Raw genomic sequence first — 21,096 nt, 5'->3', positions numbered from 1 at the left:
AGCATTTTGTTGTAACTCAAATAACTGGGCTCTCTTATATTTTATCCTCCTATTCAAATTTCCCACCACATTAACATTCCAATCTTGAAGTCTGCTCAAACAATTACTGATTTTCCAAGGAACACCCAGCCGACCTGTTGTACCATCGCTACCCCAAGCCATCTTGATGACTTCTTCACAGTCGTCTCTTCGAACCCACAAGGATTCGAATCTCACTATTTTCTTCCTCTTCTTCTTAGTAAATCCAGCTCCAGTATCAGAGTCTACGAGGAGCGGGGCATGGTCCGAGGCTTCTCTGAGCAGAGTCAAAACTGAAGAATTTGGGAACATCTCTTTCCACTTTGAATTTCCGAGGGCCCGGTCGAGTCTCTCGAAAATGGGATCTCTCTCCCCATTACCTCTGCACCAAGTGAATTTGAGAATAATGGTATAGTAAGAATATTTAATCGGAGAAATTGTAAGGAATGCAATTTTAATAAACGATTTTTCATATCAATAAGAGCAAGATTTAAAATCAAAACTTTTTCAAAAAAAAAAATTATATTTCCGACCAACTCTAACCAAGCGAGCGTATAGTTCCACCGATGAATGGCTCCGCCACCAATGGAGCTCATTGTCTAGTATTGCTCTTTCGATTCAATACGATTTGATTATAATTCCATAAATGTATACTAGAAATAAACACAACTTGTTAACTAGTCTATTATATATTTTTTAAAAATAAAAAGATAATATAAGTTGAATTAAAAATTAAAAATTGTATAGCTTCAGAGAAAGTAATGACAATCAGTGACCTAGTCAAAAAATTGAAGCTTGACTTTTAAATTAGCCGAATCTTTTTAATTTTTTTAAAAATTAACAGAAATGAAATTTTCCAATAAAAAACTAAACTGCAAAACGACATCGTTTAACATCAAAGTCTGTAAAATTGATGTCACCGTAACACCGTTAGTATCCACAACTCTGAATCATCCTGAAAGCAAGAAAACAAAGCAGCAGTTTTGTTTATTAGTTCGAGATGATAAGAATCATATAATCTCATCCGAGCCCAAAGTTACAGTCTTTCAAACCAAACTTTTCTTCGGTTTAATCTCATGGGTTCCCCAGATACCGTTAATCTTGCCCGGAACTTCGCCGTTATGGTCAGAGTCACCGGCCCTGTAAGTCTTCTTCGTTTATTTTTACATTACAAATCATGTAAAGACTCAATCTTTACACGTTTTACTCATTGTTGGGAGCTTATTTTAGGACCCAAAAGGCGTTAAGATGAGAAAACATGCTTTTCATCATTACAAGTAAGTAATGATTGTAACTCATTGTTGAAAGATTGTAACTTTTTTGAAATTCTTGACAATTTTTGTTAATGGGTATGTTTGTAGTTCTGGAAAGACAACACTTTCAGCTTCTGGGATGTTGTTGCCTGATACCCTTTTTGATGCTGACTTGGCAAAGAAAGTCTTGGGCTTTGATGGTGTTGAGGGCCAGGTTCTGGTTCTTGTTGTGACTGTTGCTTCTGTTGTTGAGTCCTTTTTGTCGTTGCAACATAGAGAGAGGAGTGATCAGGTTTGAGTTTCGAGTGTTTTACATGCGTAAATTGAATTGGTTTTGTTTTTTGTTTAGTTTGGTTGTGTTTTTTATGGATTATGGTAAGCAAGTTGTGGTTTTGTTGCAGGGTCGACCAGAGATGATTGCTGGTGCTCAAATTGATGTTATGATAGATGTAAGTGGTGATGTTTTTTAGTTGAAAGTGATGTGTCCTGTAGGATTGTGTTTATGACAGTTTGAGTGTGATTTTCAGGAAATGGTGGAGAGAGTGGCTGAGGGAAATTTTGATGGAGGAGGTTCTCGGTGGCATAGTGCTCAACTTTTAAGATTGGTAGGTACATGGATTCTTCTTCTCTTTGTTCGGACATCAAAAAAAGCTTTAGCAAATCAGTAATTCCTATGCTAAGTTGCTGGATGGTTCATTATCTTACAATTCCACCACCAAGCTCTGCTAGTTATTGAATATTAAGCTTTACTTGTTTCATTTGGTTGTTTTGGGACTTAAGTGGAGCATTATAAATTTACAGATTCATATCCATCAGTGTGATAGATAATGACAATGTTGGCTATTCCTAGATATTGAATTGGAACATAGTGGTTTCCATTAGTATCGCATATGATTTTCTTTTAAGTGAATATGGCCAATGATAAGGGGGAGACTGTTGAGAATTTATAACAAATGACGGGTCACGACTTAAGTGGCTGGTGTTCATAAAGTTTTTATATGGATAGCATGTTTTTGGTGTCTTTCATGAAGATCTCAAGTCTTTACTAATCAACTTTTTGCTTTAAATCAAAATGATCTGGTGGGTGGTGAAATTCCAAATGCCCCCATGTCACTTCTGTTTTATGGTTTCAATAATGAGATGGAATTGCTAGATCATAGGGAAGTGTCAACATTAAAGATTTTTTTGGTAACTTGATTGGTTAGTTATAACGAGAAATATAGATCTAATGTTTGTTTTTATGATTTCAATAATTAAACTGATGATGAGATGAAATGGTTTGATCGTAGGGATGTTTTAACATTCTTTATTGTTGATTTATTTTGTTTGATTCAGTTACTTGTTGAAAAAATGAACGAATATGTAGATCCTACACGTTATTGATTCACCCATTCAAAATGAAGGTTGATGTTCCTGCATCTTCACGCGCACTCCAATCACTAGTTGAATCCTCTTCAGGGACACTGGAACATGGATGGGAGGTTGGTTGGTCTCTGGCCTCACATGATAATGGTCCTCGGGCTTTTAAGGAAGTGATTCCGGCACAGGTTAGTAAACAACAATAAATTATGTTGGTGCTTTTTTGTCTCCAACCTTTGATACTAGTGGGGGTGTTTTTGAGCTTATTAGACTATTGTTCTTCTTGTACTCTTTATCAAGTTCATCCAAATAACTCAAAAATATGTGAAGAAAAAAGTTTCGTAAGTAAAGATATGTGAAAGAAAAACGTTTCGTAAGTTTAATAAGTTTCCAGAATGACATTTTGATTAAGTTTCTTTACAAGTATTACTTTCACTGGATTAGCATCCATGCATAATATGATTAATTGGCTGAGCAATGTCAAAAGTGGATCCTTTCTGACTGAGGATGGGAATGCATCTTTCAAGGAGGGCAAGAAGCATATGGTAATAGGGGAATCTGGTGATCCAAGCGTCGTGAGCAAAACAACTACTAGAATTGCACTTCTTGGAGTCTTTTTATATTTGAAGGTATCATTCCTGTTTATTTTTTTCTATCATTTGCTTTTGTACAATGTTTGTTGTTTTCTATTGTTATTTATATTTATAGATATGGGAGATGACACCGTCATTAATATTTTCATTATGGTTAGCTTGTTTGCTTGCTTAAGTTATATAATGCTTTTATATTTGTTGTCATTTAGGATCTGCCAATCATTACGGTATCACCTTCAATTAATAGGGGGGACTCTCTTTTAACAGTGGGTTCTCCTTTTGGTATTCTTTCGCCCGTGCACTTTTTTAACAGGTATGTTTTTTCATTTTCTCATTTATTTTTATTTACCATGTTCTTAATAAGATTATAAATGGCATCAATGACGCAATTGACATTTTAAAGCTACGTTTGTTTTGCTTAACACTTTACTTCCTGAACCAGCTTGTCAATGGGATCTATTGCCAACTGTTATCCAGCTAGATCATCTAATGTTTCTTTGCTGATGGCTGATATTCGGTGTCTACCAGGTTGATAATTTTTTCTGAGGTTATTATGAGTAGCCTGTTTGTGCTTCCGATTTCTGATTCCATTTTTGGTACTAATTATATAAGGAATGGAAGGTTCTCCAGTTTTTGGTGAATGTGGACATTTCATTGGTATATTGACTAGACCATTGAGGCAAAAGTGTACTGGTGCTGAAATTCAGGTAACTGGAAAACATTCTCATTTTACGTTGTTTGTATTATCTGGTAGTTAATGGATCATGCATAATTCTAGCTTGGGTAACAGCTGATGATACCATGGGAAGCCGTTGCAACTGCTTGCAGTGACTTGCTGCTGAAGGAGCCTCAAAATGAAGAAAAAGGAACCACAATTAACAAGAATAATTTTGATGCTGTAGGAAATGCACACAGCCATGGGTCAGATGTACCCCTTAGATATAAGTATGAACAATTTGATTCTCATAGCTCGTCACCCCTACCAGTTGAGAAGGTGATGACTTCCATTTGTCTTATCACCATTGATGAAGGTGTATGGGCATCCGGCGTTCTGCTGAATGATCAAGGCCTAATACTCACAAATGCTCACTTGTTAGAACCATGGAGATTTGGAAAAACAACTGTCAATGGTGGAAGAAATGGAATGAAGTCTGGAGAACTTTTCATCCCACCTGAAGTATCTGTATTTTCCGGGCGTGGCAACGTTGATAGCTACAGGGAGAGTCAGAGGGTACCGTCAAAAACGGCGAAGATCACGGGTTCCTCTTTAATTGATCAGAATAAGAGATACGAATTTAGTTTTTCTTACAGTGTCCATAGAAACATAAGAGTTCGCTTGGATCATGTTAACCCTTGGATTTGGTGTGATGCTAAAATAGTTTATGTTTCAAAAGGACCTCTGGATGTTGCCCTACTGCAGCTTGAATATGTTCCAGATCAGCTTTGCCCTATCAAGGTGGATTTTTCCTGCCCGAATTTGGGATCAAAGGCGTATGTTATCGGACATGGACTGTTTGGACCAAGATGTGGTAATGGCCTTGTGAACCTTGTACATCTGTTTAGATTGTGAACAACTTTGGAAACAAATCCATGCCATAAGCATCTTATTTAAAATTTCTTCATTTCATGCATCATTATATTTTTCTCTCATTTTGGGTTCACTCTCAGGAATACTTATTATGTTCAATCATTTAGTTTCAAATATTCATTGGAGTGCACTTTTGTAATTTATTTTGTAGTTTACTGTCGTATTGACAACTTTATGATCATTATTACATGTATGTAGATACGTCAACTGGCTTCTTACAAAATAAAGATCCTTTATTACGCTGCATCATTACTCAGGATCTCTGTTGTTTTTCATAATTTAATATATGGTGCTTTGTTAGTAATCTCAGAAAAGGTTTTCCTGATTGTATGTTTTGTTGCTTTGCGGTGGTCCTTCAAACTCATTTGCGCTTCAAATGGTGCAGGCTTTTCCCCTTCTGTTTGCTCTGGAGTGGTAGCAAAAATAGTTAAAGTGGAAGCACCTCCACTTCATCGATCCATCCAAGGAGGGGATTTATGTATTCCTGCAATGCTTGAAACAACTGCTGCTGTCCACCCTGGTGCTAGTGGTGGTGCTGTCATCAATTCAGAAGGTCATATGATTGGACTTGTTACCAGGTATAGTTTATTTAAGGCTGTTTTTGGTTTGCGGTAGAATAGCAATTCTATGGAATCACTATTACTTATTTAAATATGAACTTCATATGGAATTACTATTTTATTCCTTATCAATTCTATGAAGCAAACATAACCTAAGTGTTGCATTTCCAAAAGATTCTCTGACCAATGATGGTGCCATGTGAAATTAGTGTTAAATTAGCTCGAAATACTAATTTCCTCCTACTAAGTCTTCATCGGTTCGAGATTGTTCTGCATCTAACGAGATGTATTCTTGATACAGCAATGCAAGGCATGGGGGAGGGACAGTTATACCACATCTCAACTTCAGCATTCCTTGTGCACTATTGGCGCCGATTTTTGAGTTTGCAAGAGGTGATTTACTGGAATTTTTTATGCTTTGAGAAAAAGTTGATCATGAAATGGAGCTAATTTCAGTTATTTCTTCTGCTGCAAGATATAGCATGCTCAAGTTAATCATTTTCCGTATCAGATACTTGATCAGTTAAATATGCTGAATATCAAAGACCAAAATGTTTATGTTGTTTTATAAACTTGATTCCTATGTTCCTTGAAGTTTGATACATTGACGATATCTGATAATGTTGTTTGCTGGAGACAGATATGCAGGATATATCACTTCTGCAGAAACTCGACGAACCTAATCAGCAACTTTCTTCGGTGTGGGCGTTGATGCCATCATTCTCTCCTAAGCCAACTCCTCCTTTGCCTAATCTTCCGGAATCACTGTTCGAAGGTAACGAAAAACAAGCAAGAGGTTCCAAATTTGCAAATTTCATAGCCGAACGAGACAAGATTTTGAGAAGCTCAACTCAACTAGCTAAGGTAGAGAGTATATCAGATGAGATTTTTCCTAGCAAATTATGACAATGTCATAGATATAATCAGCATGAACGCCACATTTTATATGCCACACAAAGAATGGTAATCAAGAAAGTGCCTTTAGGTGCTTGATATTTGTACTTTACTTAAATTTGTATACAAACCTTCTAAAAAAGAAAAAGATTGTATACAGACACGAGAGCTATTCTATAAATTTTCTGCATGTCATTTCATTTTGTAGAACTTCTTTCTTGATTTTTTTTATCAGCAAAATGCAAGTTATCCATTGTGAAATCAAAGTGGAAACAATTGTAAGAATCTATCTCACTGGAATTATATATATATATTAGATTTATTGCTATAGTTTATCATTTTAATTTGTCAATTTATTGTTATAGTTTATTATTTTAATTTCACATAGCATATCAATAATCAAAATCAGCTAAAATGGTACTTCTCTGTTCCAAAATAATTATCCATTTTTTTTATTTATCTCAAATATTTGTTTATTTCTAATAAATAACAATCTTTAAATTAATCTATTTATTGTTGCTATTATTAAAAGTCTGCGATTTATTTTCATTGTTTTAAAAAATTGAATCGGCCGGCACATTTAATAAGGGTAATGATATGAAGATAAATTTATAAAGGCCTAATGTCTTAAAAAAACCCCGACCTTTTAGCCCCTTTTCAATCATACCCTGACGTTGCAAATTTGTCAATTTTACCCTATTTTGCATTTTTGTGTTTCAATTGTACCCTGAAAAATTAAATTAACGTCTTTTGCGTTTGGAAATTTGATTAAAACATTCTACATGTCTCGCATATATTAATTGTATATTTTTAAAATTTATTTAAATTAATTAAAAATTTAAATTAGTGTTAATTTGATTATGGTTTTTAGTTAGTTTTTAAAAATAAAGGATTTATTTGTACTTTTTTGAATAAAAAAGAATTTAATTTCATGTTTAGACTTAATTAAATGAATGATTTCATCATTTAAGTAAAAAAATTAACAAAAATTAAAATATTGGGGTACAATTGAAAACGGAAAATTCAAAAGTGGGTAAAATTGACAAATTTTCAACGTCGGGGTAGAATTGAAAAAAAGTTTAAAGGTGAGGGGTTTTTGAGTGATTAGGCCATTTATAAATATCTAGAATACTAATTGTATTTTGGCCTAATTACTTAAAAACCACCCACCTTGTAACTTTTTTTCATTTATACCATGACCTAGGAAAATTTTCAATTGTACCCTATTTTTGATTTTTATATTTCATCTCTACCCTAATGAGTTAAATTGACCTATTTTCTTTTGAAAGAAGTTTAAATTAGTCCTTCATTTTTAACCTATATTCTAATAAAACGTTAATATTAATCATTTATGTATTTTGTTTTTAATATTTTCATTTTTAAATTAATTAAATTATCAAATTTTTTAAGTTTGGGGTACAAATGAAACATAAAAATCAAAAATAGGGTACAATTGAAAATTTTCCTAAGTCATGGTATAAATGAAAAAAATTTACAAGATGGGTGGTTTTTAAATAATTAGGCCTTGTATTTTTGGTGGAAATAATAAAGTGTACTATTTTAAGATAGAAGGAGTAATTTGAAAGAAGTAAAAGATCAGTGACTGCAATAACAGATTCAGGAAAGTTCACACACCACCCGTGTCAATTTTCCCATAAATAAACACCATGCCACTTCACCGTCTCTCTTCACTCTGAGTCAATTGATTCAACATGCATCCATTTCAGATTCAACGTTCAAGAAAAAACACAGTACCCGATTGGTGACAAAGTCCAACCCATCTCTATCCTTTTCAATTACTCTAAATTACAGCCCCTTGGTTAAAAATAAGAGTAAAAAATGGAGGCGGCTGCTCACAAGGAGTATCTCGCCGGTTTACTCGCCGGAGTTGCCACCGTTATCACTGGTCTTCCTTTTGACACGGTCAAGGTACTTATATTTGATACGGGTACCTCTTAAATTTTGATTCTGGCCCATTCTTGGTATGGGGGGTTGTTTTTGTATACAGTTTTTGAGTTTACTGAACTTTGAGTTTGTATGTGTATTTCTTTGGTTTGATTTTGTAGGTGATGATGCAAAAACATAATACAGAAACTCATGGGATTAAGTACAGAAATGGTCTGCATTGCACTGCTAGGATTCTACAGACTGAAGGAGTATGCTTTTTAAAAAAAAATTGGAGCTTTAATTTTTTTACTTGATTGTTTGTTTGATATATGCTAGTTAGATTGATTGACTTATAATCCTCGTGTATCGGCTTATTGTTGAATTCGTATGAAATGTAAGGAATTACATAAGCACCAGGTAGCACGTACACTTCGTTCAATCGACGTTTCAGGAACGGTTCGGACACCGTTTTCCCGTTTCCGTGTCAAGTGTCCTGTGTCCATGTCTGTGCTTCCTATTCCTAGTATAAGCATATGATGAAGCTTACATGTTTCGCAAGCTAATGAAGTATAACTGAAATCAGTTTAAAAAAAGTTTGAACTTTTGATCAATTTGATATGTCCCTGCTCTTTGTTTAGCATTAATTTATGCGCTTTGTTGTTAAAATGTGATGTACTTACGATAGCTTATTCGAGCATGCTCACATTCATTTTAGTTCTGCTGCTTGTGAGGAAATTGTCTGAATTTGTTTAGAGCAAATTGTACTTTGCAAAAGATAGTTATAGTTGTTTTGACAGGTTAAAGGACTTTATAGGGGTGCGACATCTTCATTTATTGGGGTGGCTTTTGAGAGTTCGCTTCTCTTTGGTATTTATTCCCAAACGAAGCATTCATTGCAGGTACGCAAGATGTAATTTGGACGAGTCAGTTTGCTTAATTTCTGGTATTGACATGCGGAAGACATTCTGCTTGATGGTTTTACAGACATATTAAGTTAATTACTTTTTCTTTTTCCTAGTATAACCGTTTCTCCCCTTAACCGTTTCTCCCCTTATGTTATTCATGAAGGAAGGAAAAAATAGCGATGTGCCCAATCCCCGTGTAATAATTCCCTCTGCAGCTTATAGTGGAGCAATTATCAGCTTTATATTATGTTCGTCTGAGCTAGTAAAGGTTAGTTGACAATGCTTGTAGAAATCACAAAATTATGTGATTGCTCCCTCTTTTTTCTCATTTTTGTAGCATTTATGAAACTGAGTTTCTCCAGTGTAGGATGCAAGTCCAAGGCACGGACTCCTTGATTCCAAAGTACAGTAGATATAGTGGCCCTCTTGATTGTGTTCTTCAAACAGTGAAACATGACGGGGTGAGAATCTCGCCTGCCTATCAGCTAATTAATGTATAAAATGGTCTTAATCTGATGAAATACCTTTCAGGCTTCAGGTATTTTTAGAGGAGGTTTGGCAACATTGTTAAGAGAATCTTGTGGTAATGCGGCCTTCTTCAGCGTCTATGAATATGTTCGTTATTACATGCACTTACAACTGAAATCCTCTTCATCTAACCATAGCCACTTGACTGACATGGGGATTGGAATTTTGAGCGGCGGCCTTGGTGGTGTAGCTGTAAGTGTATTAAAAGTCTTGCATTTCTGTAAATTAAAACGTTTCTTTCTGATAGTTATAATGTTACCTTGCGACATTTTGCCTATTGTTCTTTTTGCAATATATTTATTTTCTTCCGTGTTATTTAGTTCTGGTCTGCTGTTTTGCCCTTGGATGTGGCGAAAACCATCATCCAAACTGCTCCAGATAAAAGTTCCACCAGAAATCCATTCCGAGTACTAAACTCGGTAAGATTTCTTTACTCCGTTAATTGCATAATCTGTATCACAGCCAACCTCCGGCATCAGGGGTTTGCAGACTAATTAAAAAGGAAATAGACAAGCTAATAGGGCCCTTTTTGTTAGATTTACAGGAGAGCTGGAATTAAAGGATGCTATGCAGGTTTGGGTCCGACAATCATGAGAGCTTTTCCTGCTAATGCTGCCGCTATAGTCACCTGGGAGCTGGCCATGAAAATGTTAGGGATCAGGCGCGATTAACTATGGTACTAATTTACTCGCTGCGATTGTTTTTCAGCAAACGATGTTTTAGGTTGATGAGGTCTTATAAAGGAAGACACCGTAACTGATATGAATATAAAGCATCAGTTATTAGTTCTTGAAGTAGAGAGCTCTGATATTGTTGTTTCGCAGAGCATCTCTAGTTCTTTAGAATTATGGTGCAGGAGGATTTAAAAATTAGATAATTTATTTCAGACAATTTTGTACTAGTGTATACAATTATAATGTCTGCCTCCAATGTGGGGATGATGCAAATTACCGAACGGAATTCACATAGATTTAAGATATATCGAACTAAATCGAACTTTAGCAGTTGGTTCAATTGTTTTGGGTTCGTTTTAGACTTTCAGTTTGTACCAAAATGGAAATGAAACATTATAATCTCCCAAATGAACCAAAAAACTGTAAATTTTATAATTTTATACTAAACTTAACTGAATTTGTTGTTTCGGTTTGATTATTTTGTTGGATTCAGTTGCACATCTTTACCATTTGGAGGCAAATTCAAAATACTAAACAAAATTTAATAAATTTAAAGACTAACACTCCAATGAGATTGTTTGAAAGGTGCTTAGCAAATTCATAATTATTACAGTTTAAGTTGATTGACAGAAGAGAGAGAGCATGCTAGAGACTACATATTTAGATCTAAAAATAGATCTAAATATGGCTGGAACAGGCAAATTTATTCGGAAATAATATAGAGCCTTTCCATCCAATTTAAGTAAAACTCCGTTGTTATCAATTAGAGCCTTCTCCGTGGCATTCCGATGAGTTTTTTCTGCGCCTTTCGTTGTGTCCGGCTAATCGCCTTCTGCAACTCCTTTTGCTCTCATCAAACTCCGTTATTTCATGGAACCTGCCAAAAGTACCATTTCAATCGCATACCAAAAATTCATTGTAGGATTCTTTTTTTCACAATTTGAATCGCCTAATTAACAAACGGTATCAATCCATCGACGCTGATGCGGAATGCCGAAATACAAAAACAAATGACTTTCGGTATCTATATTAACACCGATTGGTCAATTTTTCAATCGATAATTCGAATTATAAAAAAGATAATTCAAACTTGTAAAATTTAAAAATGAAAAACTTATGTTAAAATTATACTATAGACTTTAGTTAATTGTATTTTAACCCATAATAGAAAAGACATAAATGCAAGTGGTATTTATTTTATGTCCATTTTAAGAATGATTCATAATTGAATTGTCATCTCCAGCTCATATGTCACATCCCTGTCTTGTTCGTTTACTGTTTTGTCATGCGTAATCAATTAACTCACACCAATCGTCCTCATTTATTTAATTTACACAGATTTTTTGTTTTGGTTCAGCTGTTACTTCAAAATATAAAGTGCAGTATGACCAATAATTCTCAAGAAAAAGGGCAATATAACCAACAGTGTATTCTTATCATTTTTTTAAAAAATTAATAGTTTTTGAAGTTAATCATAGTCAAATAACACCATATGTAATTACTCAAAATCGATTCGAAAAATTTGAATCAAGCCAAGCTCGAGCTATACTTGAATTAATCTCAAACCGACTTCGAGTATTAATTAAAAAGACCTATTTGTTAATGTATTAATTGTTTTTACCTTTAAATTTAAAAATAAACCATTTTAATTGGTTAAAATTTATTTTTTTAGTGAAACTATATAATCTTGTATAACACAGTCGAGTTTGAGTTCGAGCTTAGATAATTCTGACTCGGTTCAACTCATATATATCACTAATCACATATACTCTTATTTTATATCTCTTTTTTTATTTTAAAAGTATTGATCTTGGGAGAGGCGTTCTCACTTGATCTAATAACCTAAATCGTCTGTTTCATATATCTGCCTAATAAAGCAATTTGATTACAGTATTTATTTTTGAAAAAAAATAGTTTTCCATTGATGTGATATTTTAAAATTATTCATGCACTAAAGATCTCATAGCCATCTATTAATTTCCTTTTAGTTAGCAATAGAATGAAATATAATTTCCTTTTACTAACATCCATGCACTAAAAAATCTCATAGCCATCTATTAATATTATTCTATACCTAACTGAAGTCTATTTCACTCAACATCATAAGAGCATCCATGGCCATGAGTATTAGGTCATTAAATTCATCTTGAACAAGGTCCTAGATTGCCAAATCTTTAGCCTAATACTATAAATAGATATCACTTTAAATTTAAAATTGAGAGATTTTTATCTAAATTTGGCCATGAAAGACATATGAATCTAATTACTCAAATGATAACAAAATAAAAAATAAAAAAAATTAAATACCATTAATTTTTTAGCTAAATCTATTTTGGAATCCCTAAAACTATAAAGTTCTGATTTATCAGTTTCCTCAACTTCTATTTGACTTTTTAGGTCTCTAAATTTTTGTTATTTTGATTCATCAGATCCTTCAATTTTTATTTGGCTTCCTCAAATTTCTGAACTTTTGTTTTTAGTTCATTGGATGTATAAACTTTTAATTTTTTTTAGTTCATTAAGTCTTTAAATGGATCTCCGTTTAAGGACCTAATGAATCAAAAACTAAAAATTTAGGGATTTGAGGAAATCAAATTGAAACTGAGACGAACTAAAAAATAAAAATTTAAATGATCTGAGAAAGTTAAATAGAAATTGAAGAACCTGATGAATCAAATTAGTATAGTTTAGAGACCCAAAATTGATTTAGCCTAAATTTTATAATATTTGATTGGTTATGCATCTTTTATGGAAATATAAGAATTTATCTTAAAAATTTATGCCAAGTCCTGTGCAAATATATCATTAATTCCATAACAAAATTATACTATTAACTTTGATATTTTTGAAAAATAAAATTAAAACACACTCCATTAATGGCTACCGCCAATAATTAAAATTTAGACATTGTACTACCAAATTAATGAAGGCTTGAACTTGAATATACCTATTAACTAAATTGACTTATGACCAAAATAATCAATTAAAGTAACCTATACAGGATGGCTTATATCTCTAGTGATCTATTTTAATTATGAAGTCTAAAAATTCATTTTCAATATATTGAAAATACATAAAATCTTTAAATTCTAAATTTAGGGTTTGTATCAAGTAAAAAGCAATTAAAGATTAGGAAAAAAGTGAAATGAAAAATTTAGGGTTTGACCTGCTACATTGCTGGCAAAAGCGTTGATGGAGTCCTGAAACAAGAACATAAGAAGCTTTGGCATGAAACTCACAGACTTTATGGCGTCTATGGTATCGTTTCGCATCGCTCATATCAACGGAACAATTCTCAGCTTGGCAAGAAACTGGTAGCATTGAGCCACTACCACCACTAGATCCTCTCTTACCCTTCTTTTTCTTATCATCTTCTGGAAACCCTAATCCGCCATCTTCGTCGTCTTCTTCTTCCTCATCGTCGTCGATCTCCTTCAAGCTTCTCTTTCCCTCAGCTTTTCTTGTATTCATTCTGAGAACCAGAAAATAATGCAAAAAAAACAAGAAGCAACAGAAGGACAAAATAAGAGAGAATGCAAAATGTGGACCACAAGAGATTTCATTTTTATTCTCTATCGACCATATGGGTGTACAGTAATAAAGTTAAGTTTTAGGTTTAGGTTAATGAGATTCAAGACAGTGAGTTGATTGGCGTAGATTACATCAAGAAAAATGTCTCTTTTTTAACTGTGTATGTTTAGGGTTTGTACGTATATATATACTTTTTTTTGTTTTTTTATCATTTGATTCAATATAAAAGTATAGTCATGCTACCAATGGGGATTGGTTCAAGTGGTAAGCGGCTTGATATCGCTTAAGTAAGGTCTCGGGTTCGAGTTCTTGTGAATGCAGAAAATTCCCACTGGTAGACTCACCCACCATGCCAGGTGCGCGACGCGGGTCGGATCCGGATTAGTCAGGGCGAAGCCTTAGAAACCGGATGGGCTTACCAAAAAAAAAGTATAGTCATGCTAGGTCAAGATAATTCGTACTATACTTTGACTTTTCAAATGATCAAGTTGCTATAATTGGTGTAATTTAGGTCATTAAATAATAAAGAACACAGTAAGCCTCTCTACTGTCTTAATTTTTAGGTCTTTTCATTTATTTTTGGCCAAAATATTTCTATATATTCATCATATGTGTCAAACATATCTACCGCTCTTTTAGAGTATGATTTAAATCTTCAATTAACAATAGAAATCATTCTAAACTGACGAGTTATGATACTCCAAAGATAAATATATATTTAACACATATTAAATAAATGATGGATCAATCTGACATAATATTAAAAGTGTGAAATATATATTTGGCAAATGAAATACAGTTGTGGGTATATAAAAATATTTTACTTTATTTTTGCAATCTTTAAGCATTTAATTCACGTTGAAACTGCCTATATGAACATCGTTTAAGTGATAATAGCATACTAATTTATAAGAACATTTAGATTATTAATCTTTCATGTAGAATTATTTGATCTTTATACTAAGGTCAAATAGATGCAAATATGCTTTGGATGCTTTGGATTAAGGAAGGTCATTTCTTATAAATTTCTCATAATGCATTTGCCTTAGTAAAAGATCTTGGTTCCGAGCCTTGTATAATGTAACTTTTTAAACTTTCCGGTAGAGCTTTGTTGCCTTATGGCGTTCTATCTGGCTCGAACGCTCGATTGGGATTAGTAGGGGTAATGATTTCGGATATCGGACAGTACATGTACAAAAAATATGAAAGTGAGATGAGAGAGTAAAAAAATATCTAATGACAAAAAGGAAGAGAACCCGGCAACTGGCGATTGTGGCGGCCGCCCGGCTCTCTTGGTTCGGCAATTGATTGAAGGGGAAAGGTGAAACCCTAATACTCAATAATTTTGCCAACATATCTATCAAAGATTAGATGCATATAGTACAGCCACTAGCTAGCTATCTCTATTATATGTCTATGGCATCTAATTCTTCTCTTTTATGTTTTCACAATTTTGCTAAAGCCAACAGTTTTTAAGCAAAGTGGGCAGGCACCTATATTTTTGTTTGTATTATTATCAAATATAGGACCACGACCTCAATTATATCATCCAAATTGGTCCCCATTTTGTACTAAGGCATGCAACTTCAGAAAGAAATTAAAGTGATCAATTCAATTCAAAATCTACTGTGTTCATGTGTTTTTCTGCTCACTTTGTAGGTTTCAGTACTACAATTCATAGAACCGAATTAACTTTTCAAGGCCAAATCATGGATTTATCGATTTTTGAACTTTTTAGTTTCAACCTATTTATATATGAAATTAATTCTCATGCTGTGGAAATTTCTGTACGATGGGAAATTGGGTGTAATTTCATACATTAAGATCAAATAGACTCATATGAGGTTTATTATTTTAGGTCAAATTGATCTAAATTTTCTTATTATTTCATCTCAATATGAATCATTTGATCATTACTTTATGTACAACTGTTTTTGCCAATTTTTTGTACAGTTTTTTTTTTTGATAAGTGGGGGAGGGGGGAGCGCTTGTGGGAGGAATTGAACCCACAACCTAGCAGTTTGCTGCTCAGCGCTTATACCATTTGAGATACAGCTCGTTGGTTTGTACAGTTTTTTTTTTGCCAATTTTACAATACAATTGTTCCTAAGCGCGTTTTGAGCAATAAAACCTATAGTCCAAGTGATATGACCACCAAGATGTCAACGAGTTGAGTTGAGTTGCTTGTGAATTACACCACATCGACTCACTTTTTTTAAATTAACTTAAAACTCAAGCCGAATTTGAATATCAATTAAAAGAATCCTTGAGGTTTGTTATTCTAAATGAACTTGATTCTTACGCACATAAAATCATAGTTTTTTTGTTTACTAAATTTAGATGTATGTCATCGACTTGATTGAATTCCATATTTATTGTGATTTTTTTAATAACTAATTTTATTTTTTTATTGAATTTGAATTGAGCAATTTATGTCCATTTGAGCTCAAATTTGAGGTCAAGCTTGTATACACACCAGGTCTTGGTCGAGCTTGTATGAGACACTCAAGCTCGTGCTCAGCATAATTCAGATTCAGCTCAAGCTCAGGCTCGGTATAACTCGGACTCAACTCAATTCATACATTCCTGTGACCCACTTTAGTTTAGTATTATCGTTGTGTTTCTTCTATTCTCTGCCAAATAGAAATTTCAGGTTCAAGAAGATTGCTTAAAGACGTGCAGTATTCAGAAAGGGATGTGGTTAATTTTAACTGGTGAAAACAATGAAAGAAGCTGTTGCACCAGTCAGATGATCAATATATAATTTTACATAGAACAATCTCATTATTTCCTTAAATTCCTTCACTGAATCATTGTTTCTGAAATGCTCAACTTCGTCTGTGCAAAGCTGATTGAAAAATACTTTTACTCGTCTCGTGCAAGAACATGTTTAACAGTTCCTGATCGAGAAAAAAATTCACATAACGGCAAAATTACAAGCAAGTGCTTTTGCATTTGTTTGAGAGTCCTGCAAAAGCAGAAGCTAGAGCTACCGGAAAAAGGTTGTTAACGGTTAGCGACTTGAGTGTTGTCCAAAATCCTATATAAAGTAACTCTCTGGGGAGCCATCTACCAAATAAACCTCTGGACCCCAGGTTCATGGCTCCAATAGAATGGCCGAAACAAGAACATCGTCATAGTGAAGGTATTGATTACCGCATACATCAGTCCGATAAGGATTAAACTACGATTATCATCGATACGGGAATGAAGCATCAAGAAAAAGAATGGTATGGTATAATATCTAAACTCAATAAGTGGAGCAGGAACTAACACTGCAGCTGTAGCCAAGAAATACGCCAACACCCACGTTCTTTGTCGACCTTTCACTGCCAATAAAAGATGCAAACAAGGTGTTAATGAAGTTCAACGTATTAAATCATAAAGGAAGAAGAGAGAGAATACTAACCCAATATGCTAAAGATCGAAAACCAAGAATAAACATAAAAGGGAATCAAAAGGTACTTCATCAACCAATGAGCTCCGATCACTTTCCTCCAGAGATAGAAGGGATAGTGCCGATTGTCAGCAAGAAGATAGGGGTGAGCTATGCTGCAATAATAGAAGGAAATGTATAAAAACGCACTGCGGTGATTCCGCTGAATGTTTGAAAAACCATCTCACTATGCTGAATTTACTGTATTACTATTATTCCATATAGCTTTTAAAACATTTCCATCCCTCTTCCTTCCTCTTCTTTAACAAAAGCCAGGGAAACATTACCTTTAGTGTTAATTGCAAATAAATTCATGACCTTTATATGAAATCACAATTCTGTCACATTTTTTCAAATTTGGCAGTTCCATTCTCCACATTGTTTTTATAATTATATCACCAATTTAATATTGGCAAAACCCATACAGAGGCCCTTGTACTTTACCATTTTTATTCAAGAAGGCCCCATACTTCTTTTTTTTGTTCGTAAAGTCCCTCTACTTACCTTATTTGTTCGTCCAGTCCCTCAAATTATCAATTTATAATTTTTTAAGTCTTTTTATGTGTACCGGAAAAATCACAAATTATAAGTAGAGGGACCGGAAAAAACACAAAAAGGGACATCAAAATGTGATTCTGCAAAGTACAAGGACCCGGACGTGACGAACTTTGGTGTAAGGGCTTCTCGAATAAAATTGGTAAAGTAGAGGGGCCTCAGTATGGGTTTTGCCATTTAATATTCCATTGGTTTTTAGCTACCGTGGCTACCAGAATGTGGTCCTCTTGTTATATAACGGTAGCCGGCTAAAAATCATAGGATTTTGAGAGGGTCATGAAATTGACAACTTTGAAGAACGAGATAAAATTGTAATTTCATATAAAGGTCATGAATTTATTTGCAATTAACCCTTAAAGTTGTGACATATATCTTTTCTTTGCTTAGCATATAATACAAGAATCTGAACTGACCTGAACAAATGAACAGAAAGAAAGCCAACAATAAATGCCACAAGCAACTGACTCAAACTGAGAGCCCTGTTCTTCCAGATTGATTGCAACATTTTTGCGCCATGGTTTAATGAGAAATGCAGAGGAGCTGCTGCCAGAGCAGAAATAAGGCCAAAATACATTATTTGTGCAAAATGCAGTGATACTGTGTGAGCTTCTTTCGCACCTGCAAGATTAAGAGACAGTGAGAAAAAAACTCTTACACATCAAATAGACCAATATGATATAAATATTACCTAGAACAACGCTCCCATTCCATCTAACGAAAGCAAAGAAAGCCGCCAATATGATAAGGAAGGGGCTAAAGGATAAAATAATTTTCCACTTCATCCGCCATGAAGTCAAACATATTTCCCTTATCTCATCAAGAAAACCTACAACATAATGTGAAATGGTGTAATCTTAACATTGAGAAGCAAGAAAACTAAAGATGATGCCGGACCAAATTGGCAAACTCATTTTCCAGTCCCATCAGAATGAGAGGTGATTTCATGAATTACAAATCACATAAAAATAAAACAATCACCCAAAATTGAATCATACATTCAGATCAAAACCTGTGGGATCAGTTGTTCTGGAGCTATTCATAGAGAATGTCAGATACTTTCTTGCATACGCAGCTTTAGTAGGCTTTCGTCTTCTCATGTTTGAGTCTTCCGTGACAGACTTGCTGCGAAATAAATTACTAGCTTCTTTAACAATTTCATTTAGCTCATCCATTTTCACATTTTTACATTGGCTGGTTAGAGTTAAATCTATGACGCCTGTGCATGCGACAAAAACCATCCAGATAATATTTGTTTGACGAATAAAAACTGCTAAAGCCCCAAACTGCAAAACGAACAACATGAAAATAATTACCAGCTCCAGATAAAAGCATAGCATCAGTATTTAAATATTTAATAATAGCTTTGATAAAAATGAAATAGGAATGAATAACATGCTGATGCTGTCCTATGGGAAATAGTTCCCAATAAAAAACATCTTCATTCATGTTACTTCAGAAACACTTCCTATTTAGTACCATAAAAAAGTCTGTGAACATCTAACAGCCAATTCTGTAAGCTATATTAATTAGACTCTTTTATCTTCTAAATAGTCTTAAAACAAATTCAGGTTAGATCTTTTACCAATGCACTAAAGTGGTATTTCTTCTTCAAGCACGCAAGATACATTGCAAGCACTGCAGTAAGCGATGCAACATCAGTGTAGTAAAGAAAAGTGTAAAACCAATGGAGTGGGTACAGAGCTAGGATAGCAGCAAGAAGTGTTGCTTTTCTTTCATCAAGAATCGGCCTTAAGTGGACAATAATCTCATACACAATAACGCTGCACAATACGGCCATAACACAATTTGTAGAGCGAAGAATCGTGGTGGAGCATGCTTCAGAAAACAAGGAGACCAGTCGCACAACAAACATGCCTGGAAACAAACAAGCAACATGGGCAAGTGAAAGAAAGTACCTGCAAGAGTATTGCATTGCATTTTAATCCTCAACTTCTTTAACTACGTAATGAATCTAACAGCATCCAAACCACATCCACTTATGAAAACAATTCAATTTCTTGATTTCTTACAGTAATGCTTGGGAAATTTTAAAATGCAATGAATTAAAATCAGCTATAATTAGTCAATTTAATGTTTGAAGAAAAAAAAGCTTATGAGAATTCAATTTTTGAGCTGATTTTAGGTGCACAGACACTTCATTCAATCAACATGTCAAGTTTCAAAAACGTTCCAGACACTTGACGTTTCAGACACAAAACTTCATCTTTTACATTGGAAACTTTATAAATAACACCGTTTCGGTGTACGTGTCCAAGTGTCCTGTTTTTCCGTATCCGTGCCACCTCAGGCAGCTAAACAAAATATTTGAAAACAGAGACAGAAATCTTACAATCCAGGTGGAGTAGTAATCATAGGATCCCAACTCCAGAATTTTCCCTTGCAATATTGTTGAGCTTGAGGTATGTGAAATATCTCATCCTGCAACATCAATTAATTAGGGTTTCTTCAAATTTAAATCACATTATCAGAAAGATAATAATTTTGGAGAAAAGGAATTAGAAATTATTACCATGTAAGGATCAGGCACAATCCGATTGACTAGGATTGAAATCGGAATTACCCATAAGCTCGTTATCACCGCAACTGCTAATTTCCCCATTGTTTCAAAACTTTGCTGTATCTTCTCCTTTAATTCTGATTTCTAACATAAAATTTGTTGTTTTTTCAATTTAGCCACAAAAGTTTGCGTAAAAAATCATATTTGCCATTGGCATCAATTATATGTCGATAATTAGTTGATGAAGAAATTGGAGAGAGAGACGGAGACGGCTAGAGATCAACAAGAGAAAGAAGATGATCAAAACGGCACCGTTAAGGGCGTTTATCTCGTACGTACTCTATTTAGTAGTTGGGGCCTGGGGCCAAAAAAATTGAAAGGTAAAAATGCACAAATAAACCATTGTAATTTTTAAGTTGGGACAATTATCACCTTAGAATATAAAGTTAACATATATTACCTTAATTTTTTTTCTTTCTTTCTGTGTATCTAAATATTAGTTACTATTTCAATTGTTTTTAAATTTTAATTTAGTAATTTGATTGTCCTTGTTGTTATAGTTCTGTTAAATTATATTTATATGTCGTGAGATTTAATAGTCCATTTTAATAATGTGCATGTCTTTTTAAAAAAAAAGAATTCATTAATGAAGAGTAAATTACAATTAGAAAATCATATAACAAAATTAATATATGATCTTTTAGTTTTGATCTAAAATACTAACAAATAACCTAAGATACAAGCAAATAAATCGAAGTTAGGCAAATTTAGACATCGATTTTGTATGAAAGGACCGA

The 21,096-nt window shown here is 33.8% G+C and overlaps 4 protein-coding genes across 9 annotated transcripts; 2 read left to right on the top strand and 2 right to left on the bottom strand.

Annotated features, from left to right (window-relative positions):
- The first annotated feature begins 922 nt into the window (after positions 1 to 922).
- On the top strand, positions 923 to 6,460 carry LOC126659055 (glyoxysomal processing protease, glyoxysomal). 4 transcript variants are annotated; one of them, XM_050352708.2, is made up of 14 exons: positions 923 to 1,160; positions 1,249 to 1,295; positions 1,380 to 1,563; positions 1,673 to 1,720; positions 1,799 to 1,876; positions 2,675 to 2,818; positions 3,158 to 3,259; positions 3,433 to 3,536; positions 3,666 to 3,751; positions 3,836 to 3,930; positions 4,014 to 4,752; positions 5,197 to 5,389; positions 5,673 to 5,764; positions 6,012 to 6,460. In XM_050352708.2, exons 1-14 carry the CDS (start codon positions 1,095 to 1,097, stop codon positions 6,275 to 6,277), a joined length of 2,244 nt encoding a protein of 747 aa, XP_050208665.1. In that variant the 5' UTR covers positions 923 to 1,094; the 3' UTR covers positions 6,278 to 6,460. The 4 variants fall into 4 exon arrangements, with proteins under 4 accessions (XP_050208665.1, XP_050208667.1, XP_050208669.1 ...); XM_050352710.2 differs by having other exon boundaries at positions 1,799 to 1,880; positions 2,730 to 2,818; XM_050352712.2 differs by lacking the exons at positions 923 to 1,160; positions 1,249 to 1,295; positions 1,380 to 1,563; positions 1,673 to 1,720 and having other exon boundaries at positions 2,638 to 2,818.
- Positions 6,461 to 7,912: 1,452 nt separating this feature from the next.
- LOC126665036 (mitochondrial arginine transporter BAC1) lies at positions 7,913 to 10,599 on the top strand. Of its 2 annotated transcripts, none has more exons than XM_050357710.2 (8): positions 7,913 to 8,194; positions 8,332 to 8,421; positions 8,950 to 9,051; positions 9,221 to 9,325; positions 9,420 to 9,518; positions 9,589 to 9,777; positions 9,906 to 10,004; positions 10,130 to 10,280. In XM_050357710.2, the coding sequence occupies exons 1-8, from the start codon at positions 8,105 to 8,107 to the stop codon at positions 10,142 to 10,144; spliced, it is 789 nt and encodes a 262-aa protein (XP_050213667.1). In that variant the 5' UTR covers positions 7,913 to 8,104; the 3' UTR covers positions 10,145 to 10,280. The 2 variants fall into 2 exon arrangements, with proteins under 2 accessions (XP_050213667.1, XP_050213666.1); XM_050357709.1 differs by having other exon boundaries at positions 7,921 to 8,194; positions 10,122 to 10,599.
- A 234-nt stretch (positions 10,600 to 10,833) lies between these two features.
- On the bottom strand, positions 10,834 to 13,812 carry LOC126665037 (squamosa promoter-binding-like protein 3). Its single transcript, XM_050357711.2, has 2 exons — positions 13,426 to 13,812; positions 10,834 to 11,136 (listed from the first exon to the last, which is right to left on the bottom strand). Exons 1-2 carry the CDS (start codon positions 13,728 to 13,730, stop codon positions 11,019 to 11,021), a joined length of 423 nt encoding a protein of 140 aa, XP_050213668.1. The 5' UTR covers positions 13,731 to 13,812; the 3' UTR covers positions 10,834 to 11,018.
- Positions 13,813 to 16,639: 2,827 nt separating this feature from the next.
- Positions 16,640 to 20,627, bottom strand: LOC126665578 (dol-P-Glc:Glc(2)Man(9)GlcNAc(2)-PP-Dol alpha-1,2-glucosyltransferase). 2 transcript variants are annotated; one of them, XM_050358411.2, is made up of 8 exons: positions 20,312 to 20,627; positions 20,132 to 20,220; positions 19,364 to 19,697; positions 18,791 to 19,064; positions 18,470 to 18,607; positions 18,195 to 18,399; positions 17,200 to 17,342; positions 16,640 to 17,119 (listed from the first exon to the last, which is right to left on the bottom strand). In XM_050358411.2, the coding sequence occupies exons 1-8, from the start codon at positions 20,399 to 20,401 to the stop codon at positions 16,860 to 16,862; spliced, it is 1,533 nt and encodes a 510-aa protein (XP_050214368.1). In that variant the 5' UTR covers positions 20,402 to 20,627; the 3' UTR covers positions 16,640 to 16,859. The 2 variants fall into 2 exon arrangements, with proteins under 2 accessions (XP_050214368.1, XP_050214369.1); XM_050358412.2 differs by lacking the exon at positions 20,312 to 20,627 and having other exon boundaries at positions 19,364 to 19,656; positions 20,132 to 20,221.
- Between the last annotated feature and the right edge of the window lie 469 nt (positions 20,628 to 21,096).

The sequence above is a fragment of the Mercurialis annua genome, linkage group LG1-X, assembly GCF_937616625.2.
Source record: "Mercurialis annua linkage group LG1-X, ddMerAnnu1.2, whole genome shotgun sequence".
Taxonomy (NCBI): Eukaryota; Viridiplantae; Streptophyta; class Magnoliopsida; order Malpighiales; family Euphorbiaceae; genus Mercurialis; species Mercurialis annua.
The sequence above is the reverse complement of the archived record's forward strand: the minus strand, read 5'-3'. Positions and strand labels throughout refer to the sequence as shown.

Bases quoted from the DNA above. Each gene is read 5' to 3' on its own strand.
- LOC126659055 (XM_050352708.2), top strand. From the start codon at position 1,095: ATGGGTTCCCCAGATACCGTTAATCTTGCCCGGAACTTCGCCGTTATG. The intron at 1,161-1,248 runs GTAAGTCTTCTT...AGCTTATTTTAG, and splicing joins TGGTCAGAGTCACCGGCCCT to GACCCAAAAGGCGTTAAGAT. The intron at 1,296-1,379 runs GTAAGTAATGAT...GTATGTTTGTAG, and splicing joins CATGCTTTTCATCATTACAA to TTCTGGAAAGACAACACTTT.
- LOC126665036 (XM_050357709.1), top strand. From the start codon at position 8,105: ATGGAGGCGGCTGCTCACAAGGAGTATCTCGCCGGTTTACTCGCCGGA. The intron at 9,519-9,588 runs GTGAGAATCTCG...AATACCTTTCAG, and splicing joins AAACAGTGAAACATGACGGG to GCTTCAGGTATTTTTAGAGG. The intron at 9,778-9,905 runs GTAAGTGTATTA...CGTGTTATTTAG, and splicing joins GCGGCCTTGGTGGTGTAGCT to TTCTGGTCTGCTGTTTTGCC.
- LOC126665037 (XM_050357711.2), bottom strand. From the start codon at position 13,730: ATGAATACAAGAAAAGCTGAGGGAAAGAGAAGCTTGAAGGAGATCGAC. The intron at 11,137-13,425 runs GTCAAACCCTAA...TACTTTTGGCAG, and splicing joins TTTTGCCAGCAATGTAGCAG to GTTCCATGAAATAACGGAGT.
- LOC126665578 (XM_050358411.2), bottom strand. From the start codon at position 20,401: ATGGGGAAATTAGCAGTTGCGGTGATAACGAGCTTATGGGTAATTCCG. The intron at 20,221-20,311 runs GTAATAATTTCT...TTGATGTTGCAG, and splicing joins TTGTGCCTGATCCTTACATG to GATGAGATATTTCACATACC. The intron at 19,698-20,131 runs GTAAGATTTCTG...ATACTCTTGCAG, and splicing joins ATTACTACTCCACCTGGATT to GTACTTTCTTTCACTTGCCC.